General features: G+C 41.0%; 1 protein-coding gene across 13 annotated transcripts in view; it reads right to left on the bottom strand.

Annotated features, from left to right (window-relative positions):
- The window catches only part of Dock10 (dedicator of cytokinesis 10), a 250,045-nt gene that overhangs the window by 92,064 nt on the left and 132,978 nt on the right, over window positions 1–25,003 (bottom strand). For all 13 annotated transcript variants that reach the window (XM_026785421.1, XM_026785422.1, XM_026785423.1 and 10 more), the window contains exons 4-8: window positions 18,228–18,310; window positions 9,777–9,849; window positions 9,396–9,518; window positions 9,026–9,160; window positions 1,251–1,434 (exon numbers count right to left, since the gene is read on the bottom strand). In XM_026785421.1, coding sequence (XP_026641222.1) covers window positions 1,251–1,434; window positions 9,026–9,160; window positions 9,396–9,518; window positions 9,777–9,849; window positions 18,228–18,310 — 598 coding nt within the window. The remainder of the gene's footprint in view (window positions 1–1,250; window positions 1,435–9,025; window positions 9,161–9,395; window positions 9,519–9,776; window positions 9,850–18,227; window positions 18,311–25,003) is intronic.

Here is a 25,003-nt window from a genome sequence, read left to right as displayed (position 1 = left end):
GTGTGTGCCTGCACATGTGTTCATGTGTGTATATGTTTGTGTGTGCCTGCACATGTGTTCATGTGTGTATATGTTTGTGTGTGCCTGCACATGTGGTCATGTGTGTACGTTTGTGTGTGCCTGCATATGTGTCATGTGTGTATATGTTTGTGAGTGCCTGCACATGTGGTCATGTGTGTATATGTTTGTGTGTGCCTGCACATGTGGTCATGTGTGTATATGTTTGTGAGTGCTTGCACATGTGTTTATATATAGGCCAGAGGTCAATATCTGTTGTTTTCCTCAGTGGCTTTCTGTATAATTTTTTATTGATCCATTTTTATTTGCTAATTTCAGACATGCATGTAACGTGTTCTGATTATCCTCCCTCTCTCTCTCTCTCTCTCTCTCTCTCTCTCTCTCTCTCTCTCTTATCTTGTGTCCCATTGCTATCACATCCTTTTTACATGTCCCTTCCACAGATTCAGGAGGTTTTGTTTCATGACCCATTCAGTTTTCACCAGGGCCATCTGTGACTAGAACTATCTGTTGGTGACTGCCCACCGTATTTTATGAGACAGGTTCTCTCACTGAATGCAGAGTTCACTGATATGGAAAGTCAGGCTGTCCAGCGAGCTCCAGGCATGCCCCTGCCTCTGCTCCCTAGCATGTGGTTTATAGGTGCACACTGCTGCATTCAGCTTTTATATGGGTGCTGATATCTGAACTCACACCAATACATTTATATGGCAAGGACTTTAGTGACTGAACTAATCTTTCAGTTTTTATTTTTGTCTTAGGAAAACACCATGACATATGACATTGGAACTTTCATATATCTGATACATGACAATCTCGAGGTCTCATGACTGTCAAAACAGCATGAACACCAGATGTCTTGTAACTAAGAGAAAGTAAAACATGTTTCTTCTTACAGATAGTCTACCATATGTTTTAAATGCAATATAATGCCCAAATCCAAAATACACCTTCTATAAGATCTTCCCATCAGAAATGTATATAATTTTGGTGGTATTCAGTCCCAACATTGTCTGTTGGGTAATAGCCTTCCAGTCAACTCAAAATTGCCCCAATATGTGGCAGCTGTGGTGATTCAGTAATGGTAAAGATCTGAAGTGAATCTTCTCGAGTGTGTAGCTCAAGGACAGATGAGCCCAGTCTGACAGACAGCTACTACACACAGCCGCAGTGAACTAAGCATGCAGCTCAACACTTGTCCAAAGCAGGGAGATGATCTCTTGTGCTCTTACCCAGCCCCAGCTCGGTAAGCTCTGCGCTCTTCCTTCCCTGGAGTGGTCCCTCTGGACTGATCTGTAGGATGCGGTTGAGGGTGTGGATCCACTCGTCCATATCGGACTCTGTTTCAGCTGCCAGTACAAAGTAGGTCAGGTCGTTCATTTTCAACTCAAAGGCGTATTTCCTCAGCCTGTTATTCTGTGGTTTCAAAGGAAAGAACAAAACAATAAACAATATGCAGAGAGACATTGAAGTAGTCTTGGGATTCCAAAGTCTTTCCATTCAGGTGAGCAACAAGAAGAAAATCTTAGAGAACACAATAGTGCTTTAGATTTTTTTTTCCAGAACTGTTTGTACTGAAAATATTTTATACCTCTTTTAATTGCTTGGATGGTTACAGTGATAGTTTGTTTGTGATCTAACAAATAAAGCTTGCCTGAAGATCAGAGTGCAAAGTTAGACACACTAGTCAGCCATCCAAGAAAGGAAATGGTGGCACACACCTTTAATCCCAGCAGCTTGAACTCCAATATCTGTCTCTGGGCTTTTATCAGTCATGCAACAGCTGCCATTTTGGCTTAAAATGATCAGCTTTAGGCCTACATGTAGTAGGAGCCGTGGGATGCGTCCTTCTTCAGATAAAGGCTTTGAGGCCCTGTTTTTATTTTGATACCTAAATTCAATCACTCATGCTAATAACTAAGTCTTCTGACCCCATAACTCTCTAGATAAATCACCTCCCAAAGTAATAACAAGCTTCATGCATGTTGCTTGAGTCCCCAGGGACATTTATTTCTTTGAATCCTCCTTGATCCTTTAGCATAGTTAAAATATTAGCCATTACTTTATTAAAACCCCTGATATCCTGAACCCGCAGTCTACCTGGTTTTCTTTCTACCTACCAGTCTCTGCACATTCTTGTGCTTACTGATGGCTCTTCCCTCCGAGTGCCATTTCTCCAAGCAAAACCTTTGGCTCTGCCTTAAATTTTTTTCAATTTCACAGAGTCTAAAGGCTCCAAATATCATCCACGGATAACAACATGCAATCCAACATCCACATTCTTCTTTAATTTCACATCTCTACACTGTATTTGGTGACCAACCAAGGAGGCCTTTCTAGGGTTCCCTGAACTGACCCTGTAACATCATTCCTGCTGAAAGGAGCCCCACCCACATATTCTCCAGACACAGTGAGTAGACATTGTTTCTCATAGGCTGGCATGGTTTGTATTCCTTCTTCAAATTTCAACTGAAAACATTATTCAAATTCCCAGCCTAGACAGGGCGACAAAGGTTCTTGGTTTCTGGAGTATGTAAAATAATTGGAAGTACATATTTTATTCTTATTTTAAATTCACTTTGATAATATAGATAGCCTTTAACCTTATTTTTGTGATGGTTTCAATAGTTTTGCTAAACACTGGGTCTTATAACAGTTCACACAGGGTCAAAGCAGTCATATTTTACAAAAAACAGAGTAAGCTAACTTTTAAAACTGGTATTTTAGTTGGGAAATATGAATGAATATGTGATTTGAAGGAATGACCAATATATCAATATCTATCATCTATCAATCAAATAATGGAAAACTAGTGGTGAATAGGGTTAAGATATGGGCCAATTGCTGAATGGATTCTTTATGTTGGTGATCAAGAAAGTCCTTCCCCAGAAAGTGGGGTATAACTTGAAATCTGTAAAAGGAGGGGGAAAGGAGAGAGGGGGCACACACACAAACAGTTGTGAGTTTTATATATTCCAGCTACAGATGAGAAATATAAAACCAGAATGGAAACCGTCTAAAATAATGGCATAGGTTTCTAGTCACAGCAAAAGGACATAGAGAAAAGGGTCCTGCTCCACTTCCATATCCGTGATCCTGCTGTCATCTAGAGCTGGGCTGGGTGAGCACTGTCACATTCATGATACAGAGTCACACCTTTTCCAAGTACAACAGATTACACAGTGAGGCAACACAAAAGCTTTGAGGTGATGAACAGTCATGACATGAAGGAGAAGGAGTAGCTAGCAATGAGGTGGTTCTTAGCATGAGCAAATGTTATTCTGTCAAGTCTCCCATGGACCTCATTGCTTCTCCCTCTGTACCATTGTCTAGGATTATGTTTGTTTTGTAATGACTCACTCACAGGTCTGGCTCTCAAACAATTCACCAGTCTCACGTGCAGAAGCTAACACTTTACCTTTGTCATTTAGTGCAGTGATGGTTTACTGCCACAAGGTAGGGGTCTGCTATGTTGGCATTCTGTACTGGGCAAAGCTCACTTCATCTCTGGGCTTGCAGAATGGGAGAGATAAATGTTAAACACCTAGCCCTAGAAATATAAAATTGGAAAATAAGCCTACTGAAATTTCACATAAATTTTTTGAAAAGAGATACTACATTCTGTAAGGACACAGAATAGGATTATTTGGACAAAACAAAGTAATTATTAAGATTTGCATTTTGATAGCAATTCAAATAAGATGGGAAGAAAAACAGACATGCAACAGCCTCAAACTTGGTATTTAAAGGGAACATCTAGGGAGCTTAAGAATGCAAAGCCCTAGATGCTCTATGTGGGAGCGGTGGACAGACTCCCTCCATCCACCCCCATGGTGCCCTTTGTGTAAACAGGAGGCTTAAAGCTGCCAGAGACACTCACAAAACAGAGGCTCTACAGGCAAAGACAATGGGGCTAGAAAGCAGGTTTCCTGTTAAGGTTCTGCTTTTTCACGTGACAAGAGAAATAGAAGTGGACACCTAGGAAAAAGCTAGGGATGTCCAGAGCATGGGGCATAAGTTCTGTTTGGATGTTGTCAAGATCTGAATATAGCACAATGCAAACAAGTCGTCGTGTTATTTGGAAATTCACGCAGAATCTATCGACTAACCCAAGGCTGGAAATAACATGGAAATAACAGTAAAAACTACAGCAAAAGTTTCTTTGGGGTCAGAATGAAAAGTGGGTCCAACCTCAGTTTGCTTTGAAATCCAGTGCTAGAAGTAAAGCTTGGGTTTCTAAACTGCATTCTGTATTTCACATGAGTTAAGCACGGTCGTCAATGTTTTAATAATTCAAAAGCATCACTAAAAATATGTATCATTTAAAAAAATTTCAGCAAAGTATAACAAGCTCTTATGTCTCCAAACAGGACATTTATAAATAAAATGGACATTGTGTTTGTGCTTCTGAGGGACAGAGCTATCTGCAGTGTATAACAGCTAACGGGGCAGGTGGTGGCAAAGCTGGAAAGATGCCTATGCTGGGAATGCTTTCTGATCTCACTCTCTGTACTGCCAAAGAGAGCCACAGATAGGGAAAAACAAACATGGGAAGTCAGTAAGATACTTGAATAACCCCGACATGAAATTACTGTCATTGAAATAGTAACCAAGAGGTAATGACAATTTTTATACTCTCTCAATTTCCTTCCTTTTACTTTGTCATTGATGTATGGTTTTGCCCAGTCCAGAGCGCATGCCTCCATAAACAACAGGGGATGCAGCATGTGCTACGGCTCTGCAATGTGCTTGGTGAATTGTGATAGCCAACCAGAGCGCATTAAAGCATCCCAATTACACAGACTGCAAGGACAGTATGAATGGCAACAGAGGACTTGAGGATAAAGAGGAGATTGCCCAAACCAATTGCTCCGTTATGCCTGCTATGCCACTAGAATTGTTTGTGGAATTTTATAGGAAGCGAAAGACAATGATCAAACACACGACATCCCATTCAGGCTCATGAGGCTGGTGGCTCCCGTCCGCCTCATCTTTCATCTGTTAATTCAGTAAACAAAAAGTTATCAAGTACTTCCTTTGTGTCAACTACACAACATTAGTCAATATTCAGGCAAAGTACTTTCTCTCACTGAACTTGCGTTCTACATCTCCTGCTTCTTTCTTTCCTCCTTCTCCTTCCCTTCCATACTCTACTCCCGTGTGTGTTTGTGTATGTATACACATGCTTGTGTGTGAGAGAGAGTGCATGTGCATGTGTGTGCACGTGTGTGGAGGCCAGAGGTGAATGTCGGTGCCTTCAGCTGTTCTCTACTCTCTTTCCTCAGTTAGGGTCTCTAATTGGATCTGGAAACCATCCTCTCAGCTAGGATGGCTGGACAATGAGCTCCAAGGATCTGCCTTATCTGCATCTTGCAGACTGAGGATTACAGATGCATGCTGCTTCTTCCAACTTTAAATGGGTTTCTGGAAATCTTAACCCAGGACTTCACATTTTTTCAGCAATCACTGACTGAGTTATCTCTCTAGACTCCTAAACTTACCTTTTATTGGGTATCAATAAACAAATAGGCAGAAATATGTGTGAACAGAATATTAAATGGGCATGCATGTTGCATTTTTCTCCTGTTTAAGGTACCCCTGCATCTCATACTCAGCCCCAGTGAGTTGTCTAATGTGTAAAATATTTTAATTTCTAGCCTTTAAAAAATAGCCTCCTGTGTTTAGCTAAAGATTCCATATCCACGTACTGGCAGGTGTCGCCCTGCTACCAACATGGACTACTGTGATAGGGTTTCAACCATTAGCACTGTCGAGAAGAAAACTCAAACAAATGGGATTCTTGGGCCATATATTTCCTTCCATAGTGGCAAGACCTGAAACGTAGGGATGAATGGATGGATAGATGGATAAACGAATGAATAAATGGACAAAAAACCTGAAGGACAAAGATTGGGTAACCTAGACATAAATATTCCTTAGTCCCAGCATAAACCTGAGTCAGCAAAAGTGGTAGGATCTGCACCAGATTGGCCTATATTTCAAATTTAACGTTGTTTGTTAATAGTCTTTAAAAAAGAGAGAAAGAAAAAAAAGAAGTATGGTTAGGTTTTTTATTTGTTTGTTTGCTTTACTATCAAGACTCAAGAACCTGCCATTCACAAACATAAGTTAATGCTTCTGAAAAAGAATTGACATTTTGAGGTCACCCTTGTAATGTGTGTCTCTTAATTCTAATAATTATTCTTGGGAAGAAAATAGTGGTATACATTGAGTCCAAATGAGGCAAACTAAAATGCTATGTTCACTGAAAGGTTTTTATAAACTTAAACTTCCTAAGAATCCCAGAAGTTTGGTAGCTCTTACTGAGACAAAGATTTTGTTCTTTTCTTTTTTAATTCAAGAAAAACTGGCAAGGATCCCTGGCAAAACAGATCTGACTCATCTGAGTTATTCATTTGTTCTGTGCTTTTGTGTACGTGTGATTCACCTTCAGGCACAGAATGTGCTGGAGATCTTACTAGACTGATGGTTAAAATTCACAGGCTTTCTCTTGCAATCTCCTTGCCAGGTATAAAAAGGTGGAGTGAGAAAGAGCCGTGATGTAAGAACTGGAACTAGTGTCCCTGACGTGCATGAACTCCCAAAGAGAATGACCTTAACTAACTGGAGGCCCCTGCTATTGTAAACAAAGAAGATAATGGGAGAGGGCTTGGAAAGATCAGGGTTATTTAAGGAGTCCATGAACTCTTTAAAAGACACACGTTTAAAATCCATCTTGATGAATCCTAAAGATCCAGATTCTCTGTATGTTCTCTGTTGTGTCAACCCAGAAGATCTTAGAGTGAGGCAGAGAAGATCAGTTTTGAGATGTTTGGAGCTAAGAGAGTTATCACTTTTCTGCATTCTTAGAACTGCCCACCTACTGCCATTCACGTCTCCCTTTTTCCTTTGGGATATTGAGTAACAGTGAGTCTGTTGTTCTGATGTCGTAGTGAGCATGCTTTGATCTAACAGTGAGCATGTAGCTCTGATGTCACAGTGAGCACGTAGCTCTGATGTCACAGTGAGCACATAGCTCTGATATCTCTCTCTGACTTTAACAGAGAAATGAGTTTACCATGCTTCAACACAGTTTCAAGCATAATATAAGCACTTACTAAGGAATGAATGAATGAGTTAGTGAATAAAGATATGGGTTAATTGACATAGTTAAAGATCAGCTTAATGAAGTCAAATCATAGTTTGCTAGGACATTTTTCAATAGACTATTTTTCAAAGTTGTAAACTATTACAGGGCGATTAGGGAAGCAGGGCAAGGACGCACTGTCACCTAGATCCTTCCTAAGTCTACATGTCTACTTTAGTTTTGTGGATAAGAAATTCAAGGTCAGAGGTTGAGTTCTCACTCAGAGGGCTCAGGAGCTCAACAGGAAACTAGGATCTGAATGCTGATCTGAAGGAACCTTAAGTATCTGCTGGCCCTGTCAGGTTCTTCCTAAGACAATGCTGTAAAAGAGACTGAAACAGAATCTAAGTCAGAGACGGTGAAGACAGGGGCCTAGGGGAGACCGATGAGAACCCAATCTGGTAGAAGGGCATTGAATATAAACTACACCCCCGCAAGCTTAATGTATAAAAAAGACTGTGACAGGACATTCTGGAATGACTCACCAAAGAAAACAAAAAAGAAAAAAATTACAAGTTCAGCTCAGTGTAAATATAAAATGTAATCACTGATCTCCAAAGTATTGTTAAAGATTTCCTGCAGACTTTAAGGCCAGAGTTTCTGCCTAGCGACCAACAATAGACGTCCACCCCCACTCTCCATTAAGATCCTCATTACCCTTTCCATATGGAAAGCTGGCCTCTGCATTGAAATGCAGTTAGCTTTCCCTGCTAGCAGGGTACTCAGCAACACTTAATTAATTACGAAAGTTCAGCCTTATTACTTCCTGGAAGAGTTCCAGATTTTAACAGATGAAGTGCCCAGAAATAGTTTAGGACTGAGAGACGGTAGGCAACTCTATTTTGCATCTATGGATCTAAGGGCCCTGCATAATAGCTCTGGATGTAAACTCAGCTATGAAATTACGAGCTCTGTGAGTGGCTGGGGTGTGCTTATTACAGAGACCGTCTCTCTAGGGTCCAGAGTCTTATTGTGAAAAATGAGGGGCAATTGCTACTACAGTACTTGATTGTTTCAACTTTTAAGTAAACATGAATAAAGATAGATTCATATGAGTGAAGAAAAGAAAGGGCACCCAATGTCCATGGAATGAGAGACATCCATGGAATTTTCTCCTTCCACTTGATATACTAGTTCATGGCCAGTGTAATACTACGTAAAATAATTTGAAGATCAAGAACTTCCAGAATAGCCCCTGTCTGTAAACTCCAGGCAGTCCAAGGAATCCCTGTCTTTAAAAAAAAAATTCATTTCAAAGAAAGGGGCTGTATTTATACACTGAATTGATTATGCGGTTAGACAGGAAAGAGTATCTATGAAATACATATTTTAAGTCATGTGACTGACGTGTCTCCCCCATGAATTTCATTAATTCCATCATTTTCTAGGCTGTATACTGGATAAAGGTCGTTTTCTTCTTTTCCTTGAGACAGCCCAGACTAGCTTATACTTCATGGCTTAGTGTTTACTGTTCCTCCCCAGTCTTTATTCCATGAATCTTTTAGTCTCCTTTCTGTTTATTTCTTTTTAATTACTTTCGTCTCTTTCCAAAATACCTCTTTTAAAATATCAATATTCCTTTTCAATATCATGACACATTTCTTCAATCTATTTATCTCTCTTTTTCTTACTGAAGAAAATTGCCAACTGATTCCACTGTTTCCTTGTTTATTTCCTGTTTTTTGTTTGTTTTTTCTATTGAAAGTAAGTTTTGTGGACGTATGCATTTAGACTGTGTGCTTATCAACAAGTTCCCAGATTCTAGAACATTCTTGACATATACAGATATATTCTAAGTATTTGTTGCATGAGTCACGCACCAAAAGTAAAGCCACCACAGGGAAGAGGGATTTCACTCACCTGTACCACACCTGTGCAGGAATCCAAAAAGATGCAGCCTTTGGGTTCTTTGGATATCTTTTCATCTTTGTAAAAGTTCATAATGTAGGAGTTATCTGGCAGCTGAGTCAGCTGGAAGTAGCGCTTTTTGAATGACTAAATAAAAGATAGAAGGAGGGAGTTTGAATTTCATTATCCTGCTACTCATGGGAATGACAAGTCTTCAGGGTCCTTTAGCCGGGCAGTGCTCTAGAGCAGAGACTGACTTCTGTATAAATGAAATATTATAGAAAGTGTAAACACTATGCAAATGGCCCCTCTCCATGCTGTGACCCAAGAAGGAATGTGAGGAAAGCGGACAGAGCAGGGATTAGCTTGGATGTGTTCTTACCCGGACAGTGACAGTGTTGTTGACAGTGCTGTTAAAATTCCCCTTGTACAGCCAGCCAGACTTGAACACGCCAGTGCCTCCGGCTCCCCCACCGCCCTTGGAAGATGAGTGGGATGTGGTATCCTACAAAGAAAGCCATCATTAGCATTGCAGTCAGCCTCGTGGAGCCCAGATCTTAGACACTGCACTTAAAAATGAGACTCCTTTTCCCCCTTGACTCATCTGAAGTCATCGTGCTCAGTGTCAAAACAAACATTTTGCCTAAAAGCCCCAACACAGCCAGCCCCTCCTGCTCGCTGAAAGCAGATGGCGAAGAAGCCAGTGCAGGCAGGAACTAATGGCCCCCATGTTTTAAATTTGTCCCTCAAAACCATCACTTACTTCATCTTTATCAGCGTCTTCATGATCAACCTCAAAGGAATGTGAAGGAAGTTTCTCTGGCTTGTGTTCTGCTCTGATATTTCAAAAAGAAAAAAAAAGAAAGTCCAGTTTGTTATTTGACATCTTGCTTTTGTTTTTTGCTGTTCCCAAGATCACAGTGGCTCTACTAACATTGTTTCAATTTTTTATGTTTTGCAACCTTAAAAATCTGGGGGTTCTTTTTTCAGAGAAGAGTTAACTTTTTCTTTACACCACTGTATCCTGTCTCTACTAAGTACATATTTTAAATCGTGGAGTCATTATTGACACAAATTTGGACATATTTTTTGTATTGAAGGACAGCAAAGGGGGCAGATGGAAATCTTAGAGTTTTGTCTTCTCCTGCACTCTGAAGAAGAATATTAAGCAAAGCCACCCTTGTGAGCTTTTCTGGGCCACCTAAATGTGACATGGCCAAGGCTACATGATGGTTGTCTCAGCAGGCTCAGGCTTGGAAGGACTTGATTCCTGGGAGGCAGCCTGTGCTTTGGCCCTCAGGTTGTGTCATGCCCCTGTGGTAGCTCTTCAGGCCACCCAAATGGAACAGTGTCACCTGCACATGTGGTGTGCATCCTTTGGCATCACAGAAGCTGCAGTTTCAACTGTGGCATGATGGGCCATCCTAGAGCAGCAAGCGGGCACACCTAGCTTTATATGTACACAGTAAAATAAGTCTGAGGTTTCCCTTGGCGCAAGTCTGTCTCATAATGAATGGCTGGAAGAAGTCAGACTTTCCACTTTCAGTTTAGACTTTCCTCAAAAGTCAGCCCTCTGCCATCTTGTAAGGCATAAAGTTTCACGTGCAGACATTTCACACACTGTTTTAACATGGCACAGTCTGTAGACTCTGAATCTGACTGTGAGAAAAGAAGACCAGAGGAGAATTAGCTGATCCCATCAAACCTGTTCCTGAGCTGACAGTGCTCTAGAGAGAAACAGAGAGGGCCAAGGAACTTAAGTTCCTTCTATGCCTTCCCAGAGGATTCTTTCATCATCCCTCTAAAGGACATCCCAGTACCTACTTCCCAGTGCACCATGGGAAGTTACAGCACAGAAGAAAGTTCCATTCATTGTTAAGCATTGCTCATTGATGGAGGAGGGTCATCTATCTATGTGTTACTCTCATTTGTTAATAAAGAAACTGCCTTGGCTTTTTAATAGGGCAGGATTTAGATAGTTGGAGTAGATAGAACAGAATGCTGGGAGAAAAAAAGCATAGTTGGTCAGATGCCATGGAGCCAGCCACCAGGTCAGACATGCTGAATCTTTCCCGGTAAGCCACCACCTCATGGTGCTACATAGATTATTAGAAATGGGTTAATCAAGATGTGAGAATTAGCCAATAAGAGGGTGAAACTAATGGGCCAGGCAGTGTTTAAATGAATACAGTTTGTGTGTTGTTATTTCGGGGCATAAGCTAGCCAGGCAGCCAGGAGCTGGGTGGCAGGAATGCAGCCCAGAGCTCATCACTACAGTTTGTTTTTTTTTTTTTTAATTTCCACCTCCTCCCCTCCTCCCATTTCCTTCCCCCTCCCCCTACTCCCCCTCCAAAGAGCATTCAGGGTTCCCTGCCCTGTGGGAAGTCCAAGGTCTTCCCCTCTTCATCCAGGTCTAGGAAGGTGAGCATCCAAACAGACTAGGCTCACACAAAGCCAGTACATTCAGTAGAATCAAAACCCAATGCCATAATTCGTGATCCTAGAGAAGCTAAATAAGAAGGTGAACCCAAAGAAAAAGATATAGTTATCCTCCTGGATATTGGAAGTAGACAAGATTGCCAGGCAAAAGTTGGGAGCACAGGGATGGTGGTGGGGTGGGGATAAGAGGAGATGGGGAGAGAGAAGGGAGAAGGGGAGGATGGGGAGAGTTTGGGGGAATGGAATGGTTGGGATGGAGGAAGGGTGGATATGGGAGCAGGGAAGTATGTATCTTAATTAAGGGAGCCATTTTAGGGTTGGAAAGAGACGGGTTTTTTTTTTTTTGTTTCTTTGTTTGTTTTTGTTTTTAACAGATTGCCAAGAACTAGGAAATGTTTGCATCCATGACCATTGCCTGTCCCTAGACATTTCTGTCACTGGGTCCTGAGAGGCACTGTGATGAACACATGATTTGAGAGTCAGTGCTAAGGATGTAATGTGGAGTCTCCTGTTGTTTTCACTCCAATTTTCTTCTCTTTTTTTCTTTGTTTGTAATCTTGGTAAAATCTCAAGACCTACTGATCAGTATTTGTCTTTCTCAACAGTTAGAAGAGTTGTAGAAAGTGTTATTTCAAGACTAACCCCTTGGTCTAGGTGATGGTCCAGCAGGAGAGTGCTTGCTGGACAATCATGAGGCCCTGAGTCCAGTCACCTGCACTGATGTAAAAGTCAGATGTGTCCCTGTGTGACTAGAATCCCAGTACTGGTAGGGGTGGGGCAGGAGAGAGGAAGTTCCTAGGAGTTGACTGCCAGTCATTGTAGCTGAAATGGTGAGCTACAGATAATTGAGTGAGCCTCTCTCAAACAATTAGGCTGAAAATGATAGAGTAATATACTTGATATTGACCTCACAAAGTCTACACACTCATACAGAGAATGCACCTGTTGGCACACACCACATACACACACACACAAACACACACACACAAACACACACACACACACACACACACACACACACACACACACAAACACACACACACACACACACACACACACACACACACACACACGAGATTATTATCTCCTCTTCAAGTCTGGCACATAGTAGGTATTCAAAACTATGTACTAGCTATTAATAAATATGTATGACTTACATAGTTGCATATATCCAAGTTATTTCTTATCAGAAGCAATAATATAATAATACGACATTCCCCATCCATGGTTTATTGATAAGTTAGAAGATGTTTAAAAACACAGACAGAAGTTTTGCATTCGAGCTTAAATATGCATGGGATATTGTTCTTTATCTAATCACATGTGTGTATAATCAGACTTTGGCACACAATACTGGGACTCCAGACTTGTCTAATCTTGCTGTTTTACAGAGATAAATTTGTAGACCATAAGGCTCACTTATATAAACACACAAGAGAGTTGTGGGGTTGGAGGACATATCTGTGAAATAATTTCATCAGGAAAGATGATTTCAAATCACCACAGAGTGCATAGTAGGAAGAATATAGCCATTTAAAAAAATCTTTTTCTTGAAAAGAAATCTTTTTCTTGGTAGAGCTTCAGAGATGCTCCAATTAACCTATGCTCATTGTCACAATGTGTTAACTTGTTCTGCTCCGTTTGGTCATGGTCACCTCTCAGGGAAGGCATAGCAAGTAATCTTCACAGTATTAACTTAGGACCACTGGGAAAGCTTTCCTACCCCATTCCTGTTCTCCATAATAGCACATGATACTCTGTGAACAAGAAGCAACCCTTTTCACATTTTATTTGATTAACAAGAGAAAGCCTTCGACACAATCTTTTCCTTCTCCCTCTCATGTTATCTGAGTTTCAGGGACAATTTCAAACGGTACGTTTCAGGGCAGTTGCTTGAAATGTTTTATCTAAAATATGTGCATTATGGGATTTTAAAATTGACAATACGGCTCTGAAGGGAAGTGGAGGAAACTTCCATGCTGGCTGATTATACACATATTTTTGTAAATTGTAGAGGGAATTATGTTAAGAGCTATTACCACAAAAACAACGATGCTGTGAAGTGATCCATTTCTTAATCAGCTAGATTTGACTATCCTACAATGCCTCCATAATTTAAAACAACACTTTACACATGATTGAAAGTTATAATACTATCTCCTATTACAGTGCATAAAAAAACCCTGAAATCCAGCCAGAAAGGGCTTTATTAATCCCATACTACTCTTGTCACTATAGACCAGTGGGTGTACAGTGTCAGACCAGTCATTACTATGAGTCACTGATTCATAGCTTGGCCAGATTTATTACTTTTTGCCTTTGGTAGTATGCATAGTACCATCCAGCATTATGAATGCCAACGAGCAATGAAGCTTTTATATCAGAATCAACTTGTTTCTCTGTTTTATGACTCTAATAATTAACATCTTCAGCAATAAAGACCTTACCATCAAGTTTTAAAGTATACCAAGAGCAGTGGGAACAGTCTGGACAAGTCTTACAAGACATGCCCATTGGTGCAGCAGTGACATGATTGTTATGGGAGTAATCACCACTATTTTTTTTTATTGAATTTAAGGCCTGTTCCTAATGATGAAGCCCATATTGGACACCATTGTTGAGGCCAATAACTTGTGACTACATTGGTCTTAGGCCTTAGAGGATTACCTACTACTATTATCCTGCTACATGAATTGTATGAGGCGGGGTCACAAGGGAACCTGCAGAAACAACTAATTCAGGCTCAGAGGAGCTCACAGACTCTAGACTGACAGCTAGGGAGCCTTTACCAGACCGACCTAAGCCTATTCTCTATGTGTGACTGCTGTGTAGCTTGGTCTACTTGTGGAACTCTTAGTAGTGGGATAAGGGACTGTCCTTAACACTTGAGCTGGCTTTTGGTAACCTGTTCTCCATACTGGGTTGTTTCACCCAGCCTTAATAGTTCTACCTCAATTTGAAATGCATGCTTTGTTGACACTCATGGGAACCCTGCTCCTTTCTGAACAGAAAGAGAGAAGGAGTAGATGGAGGTAGAGGAGAGGCAGGGGGAGGAAACAGGAGGAGAGGAGGGAGGGGAAACTTCAGTCAGGGTGTAAAATAAATGAACATATTTAATTAATAAAAGAAAAAAATGTATCTCTGTTTATTGCCTTCAAAAATTCAACTTGAAGGAACATTGGGCCATCTCCACGGACCTTTGGAATCTCAAGATAAAAGACTGGCCAGGTACTTCATATCTTGAATTTGAACCCAATGTGAGCAATGATTTGCAGGGAATCTTACTTTTCATTTCCTCTTATTGCCCCAAGAAGGATCATGGCAATGCTTGAGTGCCCTTCAGTCACTATTTATGAACTTAGTGCTCACATTTCCCATGTAAAAAATCCAACAATAGTTTCCATTCCGTGTAGTTAACATGAAAAAATGTATGCACCAAGCTTATATATTTTAACACACTGTAGACAATGAACAAATATTTAACTATTTAATGTTTTTTTCTCTGCTATATTTGAGACTGACTTGTAGTGCCCTGGGCTGGCCTTGAACACATTATGTAGATAGATGGCAGTTATTTTGAGATCCTAATCCTCCTGCCTCCACCACTTGAATGTTTGGTATATACTACCCTGCTCAGCTTCCTTTCTTTAAACAGGAATCATTTTTGTCCTTGGTTAGCCCAGGTGAGCTGGTCGAACTTGATTTGATATTCAGCTAAAAAAATATATCCTTGGCAAATATTCTTTCTAAGATCAACCGTGGTAAAACTTTTTGCTTTTGTTTCATGTTGTGCACTTCTGCATTTTATCAATGTTCCAATGAAATCAGCACCACCATAAATTTTCACGCCATTTGCATCTCCCAGGAACTCCAAGTTCAGTCAGTGTTGACTGTGTGATGGCTGATGCTTCACATTCTAGGAAAAATAATGGCACTCTCTAGTTTGCTTTTTTGAATGCATGATCTTCAAGTTTAAATTCGAGACCAGCCTGGTCTACAGAGCTAGTTCCAGGACAGGCTCCAAAGCCACAGAGAAACCCTGTCTCGAAAAAGAAAAAAAAAAAAAAAGAATACATTTCACTTTTTTCTTTTACTTTTTCAATAATGCCACATTTCACAATTCTATTCAGCAGTGTTAGGAACTTGTAAAAAAATGATCAGCTTAAACTGGTAGCAGACATAGGAGGGTTCTTCTAATCCAGGAGGTATGGACATGATTTACTTTCAACAGCCTCATGAGGCCTAACTGAATTAAATTAATCTGCTTTCACTACTGACCTAAATATGAGCAATCTTTAGGGGGCAGTTCTTAGCTTTGTAAAATCATTAAGAAATAATTCTATTATGCAATGCAGAAGTATTTATTATTCTGGGACATATACTAGGGGAATCTACTTTAGAACTTATGATAGAATGTATTTTATGTGGCAAACTTTCCTATTATTAATATCTCCTTCCACATCTTTAGATAATGTGCATGAAATTATTAACAACTTTTTAGTTATGTTCTCTTACCATATTGGAGCCGTGTCTATGCAAAATATAAAAAAAATCTAACTCAGTCCAGAATCTCTTCTTAGTAGACATGCTTTCTGTATCCTTTAATAAAGGAAAAACTCCATGAACCTAAAATACTGTATTTACTTCTTTTATGGCATCATGATTATAATAACAGTATTTGGCAGTTAAAGTAACTTGAAATGCTCTACATATCTAAAAGAGTAGAAACATTTTCACTCAAAGGGTAAGGGTCAAGGGAGATCAATCACCAAGCAAAGCAATTACTACACAAGCATAAGGATTGGAATTAGGATCCCCAGCATTCTTGGAAGTGCTGAGTGGGCATGGTAGTCCACCTGCAACTTCCGAACTCAGACATTGGGGACAGTCTTAGAGCAAGATGGCTAGGGAGGCTGGCCACATTGGCAAACTCCAGATCAACTGAGACACTTTGCTATGAATAAAGAAAAGCAAGGGCAACTCCCAGCACCAGCTTCAGTTGCACTAGATGCACACAAACATGCATGAACACCACACAGACAACACGCAAAAATAATGAGAGTTGGAATGTGGCTGCCTAGGTCCTGTTTCTCAAGCACTGAGAGAGCTTCCAAGTTGTGACTATTCTCAGATCTGTGTTTAGAAAGAGGAGCATAGATATTAGAAAACAATCTGATTGTCAACTGCATCTACAGGTTGCATGTGACTAACACCCAGACATCTTGAATGCCATCATCACTTGAGACACCCTAGGGTTTGACAGGAATTTCCCAAGAAGTTCCAAGAAATTATTATTAAGGAGTCCTGAGTTCTTTAAAAATGTTTAGAAATCTATAGGAGTTAAAGCACAGGGCTTTCTTTGAAAAAAAAAAAAAGACTTCCTGTTTTGGAGAACCTTTGGCTTGCTCTTCACAGTGAGACAACTCCTGAAAAAGAAAACAACTTCCTCCTCTCCTTTCTCTTCTATGCCATTCCTCCAAATGTAGGCCAAATGATTTCTAAAAGACATTACACCCTTGTGGACATCCCTCAAGATTTCTCTCAGTGAGAATAAAATCTATGCTTCCCTCTAGGGTACCCAAGGCTCTTGGATTCTTGTTGCTATCCTCACACTCCAGCCCCCCAGACTCTCATTCTGCTCAAGTGATCAGACCAATTTAGGTCTCAGGGCCTTTGATCTTGTCCCCCTTCCACTGCATTGCACTCCCAGAACCCTTTTTTTTCCTGAGATTGCAGCACTGATGGCTACAGTCCCATGAGATACAGTTCAATGTCACCTTCTGAGAGCCATTCACAATTCCCATTTAGAGTCCTAGTCTGGAAAAATCTTCCTGACTGGGGACAGAAAATATTGCCAAGTAGAGCTGAATTTTGTGCCATGGACAAATAAAACAAAATTTGATTCAGTGTGCATCACTTAAGGAGAGTGTAAGTAGACGCTGAACTTTTGATATTTTTTTCTTGAAGTATTTGAATATTTGTATCATGTTTATTTGATGAACCAAATGAGTTGAGAGGTACTTGTTGAAAGCATTTTTCTTTATTAAATTTTCAGCATCTCCATCCCCACTTGGGAATGTTCAAAAATAAAAATTTCCACATTATTATGTGCCAGGAATTGTCCTGAAGGGATTCAGCAGGGAATTCCCTTCCCTTTGAAGGACTTTATTCAGTAGGGGGATTAACAAATAAATGTTTACTGTAGTTCAGTGGGCAGGTGGGTCTCTGTGGAGTGACACTTGGGGAGGGCAGAACAAAGTGACCTTCCTGAAGGCTTTAGGGTCCCAAACGTCAGGGGGAAGTTACACACCGAGTTTCTGTTTAGCTCTGATTTTAGATCTATGCCCTTCTGTAGAATTAATTTGCATGCTTTTTGAAATCTCTCAGTGAATGTACATAAAGCAGGCTGTGAATCAAAATGCTGCTTGGAATCTGGTGAGAAATTCTCTGCACCATGTTGGCCTTTCCCGGTGCCACTGTTGAAACAACAGCTCATCGATGGATGATTCAGGGATGAGCAAATGCTCAAACTGCAGCTAGCAGCAAATTAGAGAAGACTGAGTCTCCTTCCAAACTCTTATTATAACAACATAGCTATTATGTTGTTGATCAAAATGTTCTGTATCTTGATGCATAAATTTCGCAAAATGCACCTCGACACAAAATAAACACACTTGTGTTCATAAACAGTGTTGAAGCTTGCAAAGAGGTGACTTTTAAACATATGCAAAAAAGTCCACGTAGTCTTTATAATAAACAGATGACGCATTCTTACCGGGGTAGCTGTCGAATGTCTCCCGAATACTGTTCGTATTTGTAGTTTACCACATACCACTGGGAACTGTAGAATTTACAAGCCTGAAAGAAACCAAAAAGACAGTTATAAAACATGCCATTAAAAGACAGCTGTGCTGGAAAAATGTTCTCATGATCACAGGCGTACACGGAGGTCGCCATGTTAGCCACTTCAAGGTAGATCAGAGTCCTGTCCTTCCTAATCATCAGGCTGACTCCTGGAGGAGGAACTGTTTAACACAGCTATTCTGGTTCACATCACCACCGGAATCACTATGGAATCCAAGCCGATGTGTGGCTCTCCAGGAGAAGCATTGTTCATGACCTTTCCTTGTCTTCTCGCCTTTCATCTGACGGTTTGGGTCATGAAGGATAGTTTTATTTGTGTCCAGTCCCGTCATGATTTTAGCCTCTGTTTCTCTCACTCTGCTTTAGTAACTGAACTACCTTTCCTTCTGCTTCTCTACTATTACCGCCCTTGTTGGCTCAGCCAGGAGCTGGCTTTTCAGCTTTATCTCAAAACTTTGCCATGATTATTCAAAGTTTTATGGAATGTTAGTAAAGGATCACTGAGAATTATGTTGAGAATGAAGCTAGAGAATTATGTGATGATTGATGTTGTGGGGTATTTTGTTTGCACTCTGACTCTCCCAAGACTGACAATAAAGTTTACTTTGAATCAGAGGGCGGAGCTAGCTACCAGTTGACCAAAGATAGTCATAGAGGCTTTGGAGGACCAAGGACACATAGAGAGACAGAGAAAGTAGTAGGGAAGAGTGTAGAAAGATTCTTGGCCTTTTGGATCGAGGAAGGAGAGAAAAAGGAGGTCACTGGTTGTTTCTTGGCTGCTTTTCTGATCATTCAGGTTCTTTCCCAGATATCTGATTCCTGAATTTTTATTAACAAAGAATAATCAAATAAATGCTTCAGATTGATTTTTATACTATTTATATTTGTGTGTTGTGTGCATATATGCACGTGTGTTGTGTGCATATATGCACATGCGTGCATGAGCATATGGATGTCAGATGTATATTTGGATGCCACCATTCTCCACCTTTTCTTTTCAGGCAGGGGCTGCTGAACATGGAGCTCACTAATTAGTGAACTTCAAGGATCTTCTGGTTTCTTTTTGCCTGGCATTACCCACAGTTTTATGATTATGGATGCACCCCACTAGGCCTAGAATTTTGTATAGTTACTGAAGACATGAAATGAAGCCCCACTAGTTGTGGGGCAGACACTTTACTGACTGTATCTCCATATCTGTTGATTTATACTACTTATGGACATAAAATATTTTCCAAGCACCTACCTACCATATAGCTTATTGTAATAACCATGGATTTGCAGTAGAGATTTCACTATGTCAAACTAGACCTTATTAGCCCTTCAACTCTAAAATGACACGATATTGAGAATTATTTAGCTGTCTACAGAATTACAAATAGACCATGTCTTCTCATACTTATGGAGAAAAATTGAGGCACCATGAATTTATTGACCTTTGGGGAATAATGGCCTGTGAGGCTCTCTTTGTAAGCAAGGCTAAGACAGACAGACAGACATTACACAGTTCTGCCGACAGGAACGCGAGAGCACGGCTTCTGTAGAGTCAGAGGGAAGCAGGGCATAGTCCACTGCAGACACGGGAGCAGGAAAATAAGGGAGTAGGGCGGAAAAGACCACAACTCCAGGAATTCAGGCTCTTTGACTGGGCTTTCTGTGGGTCTCTCTGTTCCTTGTCTGAATCGTTGACAGCTTTGCCTAAAATGAAACCTTTTAGGCAAGGAGCCTATTAAGAGGTCCGAGGCAGGGAACATCAGATGGACAGCAGAGGCAAGTCCCTGGTCCTGATTGCTCTCAGCCCTGTCACTCTGTTTATTCAGGGATATACCCACGCACAGACTGGCAACCGAAGACAAGGCAAGTGAGACGAGGACAAAGGCGGGAGTGGGAGGCTGGCAGTGTGCACACAGGACCACTGAAGGCTTCACCATCAAAGCCGATCTCGGGGAGGTTGAGAGCAGAGGCCAGCAAGAGAGAAGGAAAGGGGAAAACGATCGGTGGCAACTCAATTTCAGTTAGTTAGAGGTAAATACTTTTCGCATGTCTTGACACAGGAGGGCGACCATTCATAACTCTATGTACTGCAATTTCCAGAAGCTAGGGAAAGAATTTTCAGCGTTTTCACAAAACACAGACAAGACTTTGAGGCGACAGATGCTGACTCAGCTCTGAAAGTTACATAACATTTACATATAACATCACATTATTTCATAAATACGCATGCTTTGTTTTTATATGCCAGTCTTTTGATTTTAAGAAACATTTGCTTACTATTTGTGTATGCGTGTGTGCATGCATGTGTGCATGCATGTGTGCGTGACTCTGTGTGTGCACAGACATGCATGTGTGCCCCAGCATGCCTATGGAGGTCAGAGGATGATTGTTGGGAGTCGGTTCTTTCCTCCTACCTCAGTGAGGCAGGGCCTCTCTTATTCCTTGGCATACACCAGACTAACTGGGTTTGCAGCTTCTGAATGATTCTCCTGTCTCTATATTCCATCTTCCCATCTTGCCTTAGGAATGCTATGGTTATAGATAGCCACAACTACATTTGGCTTATTTGTTTTTTTGTTTTTAATGTGGGCTCTGGGACTCAAACACAGATTGTGTGGCAAGTGCTTCTATCCATTAGGCCAGTTCCAGAGCCGTCTTTGCTGGTTTTTAAAGGTAAATGAATAGATAAAAATGGCAACTCTCAGTCCTCATCATAGAAAGCTCTTTGTGAATCCTTTCAATGTTCTTCGTGAATCCTTTGCACATTCTTTGGACATCCATTAACAAAGACATTTACAGCTGGTCAAAGTGCAGAGTGTTTGTAAAGGAGATCTGGGTCATACCCTCTCCACTCAAACTCAGAGACTTCAGAGGAGGGGCAGGAAGACTCAGAGATCAAGGAGGACTCTAAGACCCAGAGGTCAAGGAAGACTCCAAGACTCAGAAGTCAAGGAGGACTGAGCTAATCTGGGTCCTCTGGGCATGATAGGACTGTTTCTGTAAACCCACAGCAGCTGGTTTGAGTCTTCACTCAAACTCTGAGACCTCGGAGAAGGGGCAGGAAGACTCAGAGGTCAAGGAGGACTCTAAGACCCGGAGGTCAAGGAGGACTCTAAGACCCGGAGGTCAAGGAGGATTCTAAGACCCAGAAGTCAAGGAGGACTGAACTAATCTGGGTCCTCTGGGCATGATAGGATCCCTGTTTCTGTAAACCCACAGCATCTGTGTTCACTTGCCCCATTCCTGGTCAAGATCAAGCCAGTCAATATTCTAGTGCGGAGCTGCATGAGCATCCACAGCTATCTGAGGGGTTGACAGTTAATGATTCCTGGGGAAAGGAACGCCAGGTTTTGTAAGGGTGCGGCCCCTGGTAGGCCCTTGGGACCTCGGTGGGTGGCCTCACCCCTGAGGATGAGTAAGCTGGACTTGGTGGAATATGATAAAAGAAACAAAAGAGGATACAAAGTTGGGAGCATGGCGGGCTGAGTCTGGGAGGAGTGAATATGATAAGGATGCATTGTGTGTATGAAGGAAAAATGTATTTTAGAAGAAAAACATCATCTTTTTCTCCTTCTCTAAATAGCACTCCAGTAAGACAGGTGAACATGGAACAGAAAAGAATTGAAGGAGGTCTTGAAGAACTTGAATGAACGGGTTTGAACAAAACTATGTACTTAGCTAACATTCAACACAGACTTGCCATTCCTAGAGCCACATTTGCAAAGTGAAGAAAACTGCAGAGGAAGAAAACCAAGCCTTAATAGGCCCCTTGGCTAAAAGGTCTTTCTTCGACTTGGACAAAAATGCCAAACATTCAGACAAGGAGCAAAAGGGCCAAGAGCGTGCTGAGCCAGACTGTCAGCATTTCCAGGGCACTGGTCATTTCTCCCTTACTGTCTTTGCTTCCTCCCTTGTGGCCATTTTCACGTGGAACAGAATGTGTTTAAGATACCTTTATTTTTAGATTATGCGTATGGGTGTTTTGCCTGCCCGATTATGTGTGTATCAAATATGTGCCTGGTGCTGTCGAAGGCCCAAGAGGATATCAGAATTCTCTGGAACTAGGATGCCAGAGGGTTGTGAGCTGTCATGTGTGTCATGGGAGCAAAAGTTTGGTCCTCTGCAAGAGCTGTCAGCACTCCTCAGAACCGAGTCATTTCTACAAGCCTCAAAATATGCTTTCAAATGGAAAATAAAAGCATGACGCCCACTCCTTGTCTCCATTCATCTAGAACATGTTTATTGCTTTCTAGTCCAGTTTTGCCTAGTTTGTTTCTGGATTTAAATTTGTATATGTTTATTATTTTTATTCAGTTAGTATGTTTTAAGAATCTTTACATATGATTTCTATTTTACTATCTTTCTCTTATTATTCCAATATTTTTGGTGTTATGAGGGGTTGAACCCAGGGCCTTTGACCATATTAGGCAACTGTAATATCACACAACTATATCTGTAGACCTACTTACATTTGTTTTCTAAATTTGACTTCTAAAAAGAATGAAACATCATACCATAATTTACTAACCTAAACCTCCTAGATTTGAAGATTTTTCATTCAGTAATTCATTTCTCAAACACCATTAAATCCTGATCTAATCCAGAAGTGATTCTAGAATTTCACAGTGACTAAGAGGGGGAAAAAAACTATGTCTTCTTGAGGTCACTGAAAAGCTGGTCAATAAATGCAAAACTGAAAGATTATGTTTGTGTTTGAGAATGGAAATGTTGTAAAAAAGAACTCAGTAGAGGAAGGGGATGGGAGATGGGATTTAAATAGGGTGAATCTTACAGAGGAGGTGATGAGAGTCTGGACTTAAAGGAGGGAAAAATAGCATTTTAATTATCACTTCAAATCTGGCGCCATTTTGGAAAAAGACTCTCTCAGCATACACCTTCCTCCCCAAGGCCTCTCACCTTTCCTCTGAGCACAGCCCGTTTGAATGCTATCTTTAGAACAGAATTCTCAGAGTAGTTTAGATATTGTCTCATTTCTAAAGAATTTGCCAATGAACTTGGTCAAATAGTTTGACTTATTAGGATGTCAGATTCAGCTTCTGACTGCTCAGAATGCTGAGCTAGGTGAGATGCTTCTGCTGCAGGGCTGATCTGGAAGTGTTCCTGAGACACAGCTGCACAGATCTAGAATTCATTCAGCTTTGCTTCCTATGGGCAGCAGTTTGAGCCACGCTAAACATACTGTTGACAATAGGCCATAGGATTAGCTGACCCTAAGATGTGCTGTTCATAAAATTTACTGGGTAAAAGCAACTCACTCTCTTTCTCTCTCTTTTCTCCTCCTCCTCCTCCTCCTCCTCCTCCTCTTCCTCCTCCTCCTCCTGTTCCTTCTCATCTTCCTCTCCCTTTTATATCATTTTTCTTTCTGTCCTTATTTCTTTCTTTATTTGTCAGATATTTTGCTGTTAGGCACGGTACACATCATCTTGAACAGTACTTGATGAATTTTAGTTCTCACTTCATAGACTAGAGAAACAGGAGACGATGTGTTTCTTAACTTAGAACCTCCCCGTGATAGAGAGAAGAATTCACACAGATTTGTCTGACTCTGAAAGTCCATTTGGTAAATGTATGCATGCATTGTTTGGTCATTGCATCCTGTTCGTCCCCCATTCTGAAAGTTTGATGGTGTTTTTGCTTCTGTCCCTGACTCTGACAGGGCTGGTTTTGAATCTTCTTTTGTCATTTATTATTTGAGGCATCTCAAATGAATAGCTTTAGTAACTCTAAGCTTCTGCATCCCTCTAAATAATACTGATTTCACAAGGACCAAATGCAATAACTCTTATATAGCAATTAGCACAGGAAAAGTACTCCACAAATTCCTGCTTTAAAAAAATTCTTCCTTCAAGTTTGATCCCATCTGTAACCCACATTCATTTCAATTGCCATTAGCAACGTGTTTTCCTTGGATGGTGTAAGCAGAGTTTGGGGAGCTACAGTAGCAATGATTTTAAAGATTTCTGTTTTCACCATTTCATCATATTTCTTCTGCAGCTCCTGGCTAGGTTTCACATGGGTGGTGGGCAGGGTGAACAATGAGCTCTGACTGGATGGCTCTTGAGAACCCTTCTCCACCTGCAGTTTCTCTGCTGCTGAGGAAGCTGGTGCATTGTACAAAGGCATCACGTTTCTCCTCCACTGCGATGGCACTTCACTCCAGATAGTATGCATGGACAGTCACTCTCTATTCTTTGCGGCAGCCTACACAGTCCCTCTCAGACGATCATTGAAAACTGTTATGGTTGGGGCTGCAGTGTCTCTGACTAAAAGCAAAGCTGAAATCTGGACTCACAGGCTAGCTCTACTTGTGACAACAAAGCAGTGACTTCTTTGTTGGTGCTTTCCCTTTGGACTGTCTCACCCTTGGTACCTAGTCCCAGTCCAAAACACCAGCCTCCCCACCCCCCATTCATTTGCTGACCGGCACAGTGTACTTCAAAGTGGAAGACTGAGCAGGAGCTAGTGGAGCCAGTGAGGTTTTTCAGATGTCCTGCTGTGTGATTTTCCCCATTAACTTCTTTGTCTGATGTGTATCTATTTTCACCCTTTCTGCCTTTGTGGGTTTAGATGCAAAAATCCTAGCTACAGTTGATGAGGCCAAAGGCTTTGAACCGTTATGACAAGTGTTTTATGAAACATGCCCATGATTGGTTCCTCTGGGGTTGTCGAGTT

Source organism: Microtus ochrogaster, linkage group LG2 (assembly GCF_000317375.1).
Source record: "Microtus ochrogaster isolate Prairie Vole_2 linkage group LG2, MicOch1.0, whole genome shotgun sequence".
In the NCBI taxonomy this organism is placed as follows: Eukaryota; Metazoa; Chordata; class Mammalia; order Rodentia; family Cricetidae; genus Microtus; species Microtus ochrogaster.
The sequence above is the reverse complement of the archived record's forward strand: the minus strand, read 5'-3'. Positions and strand labels throughout refer to the sequence as shown.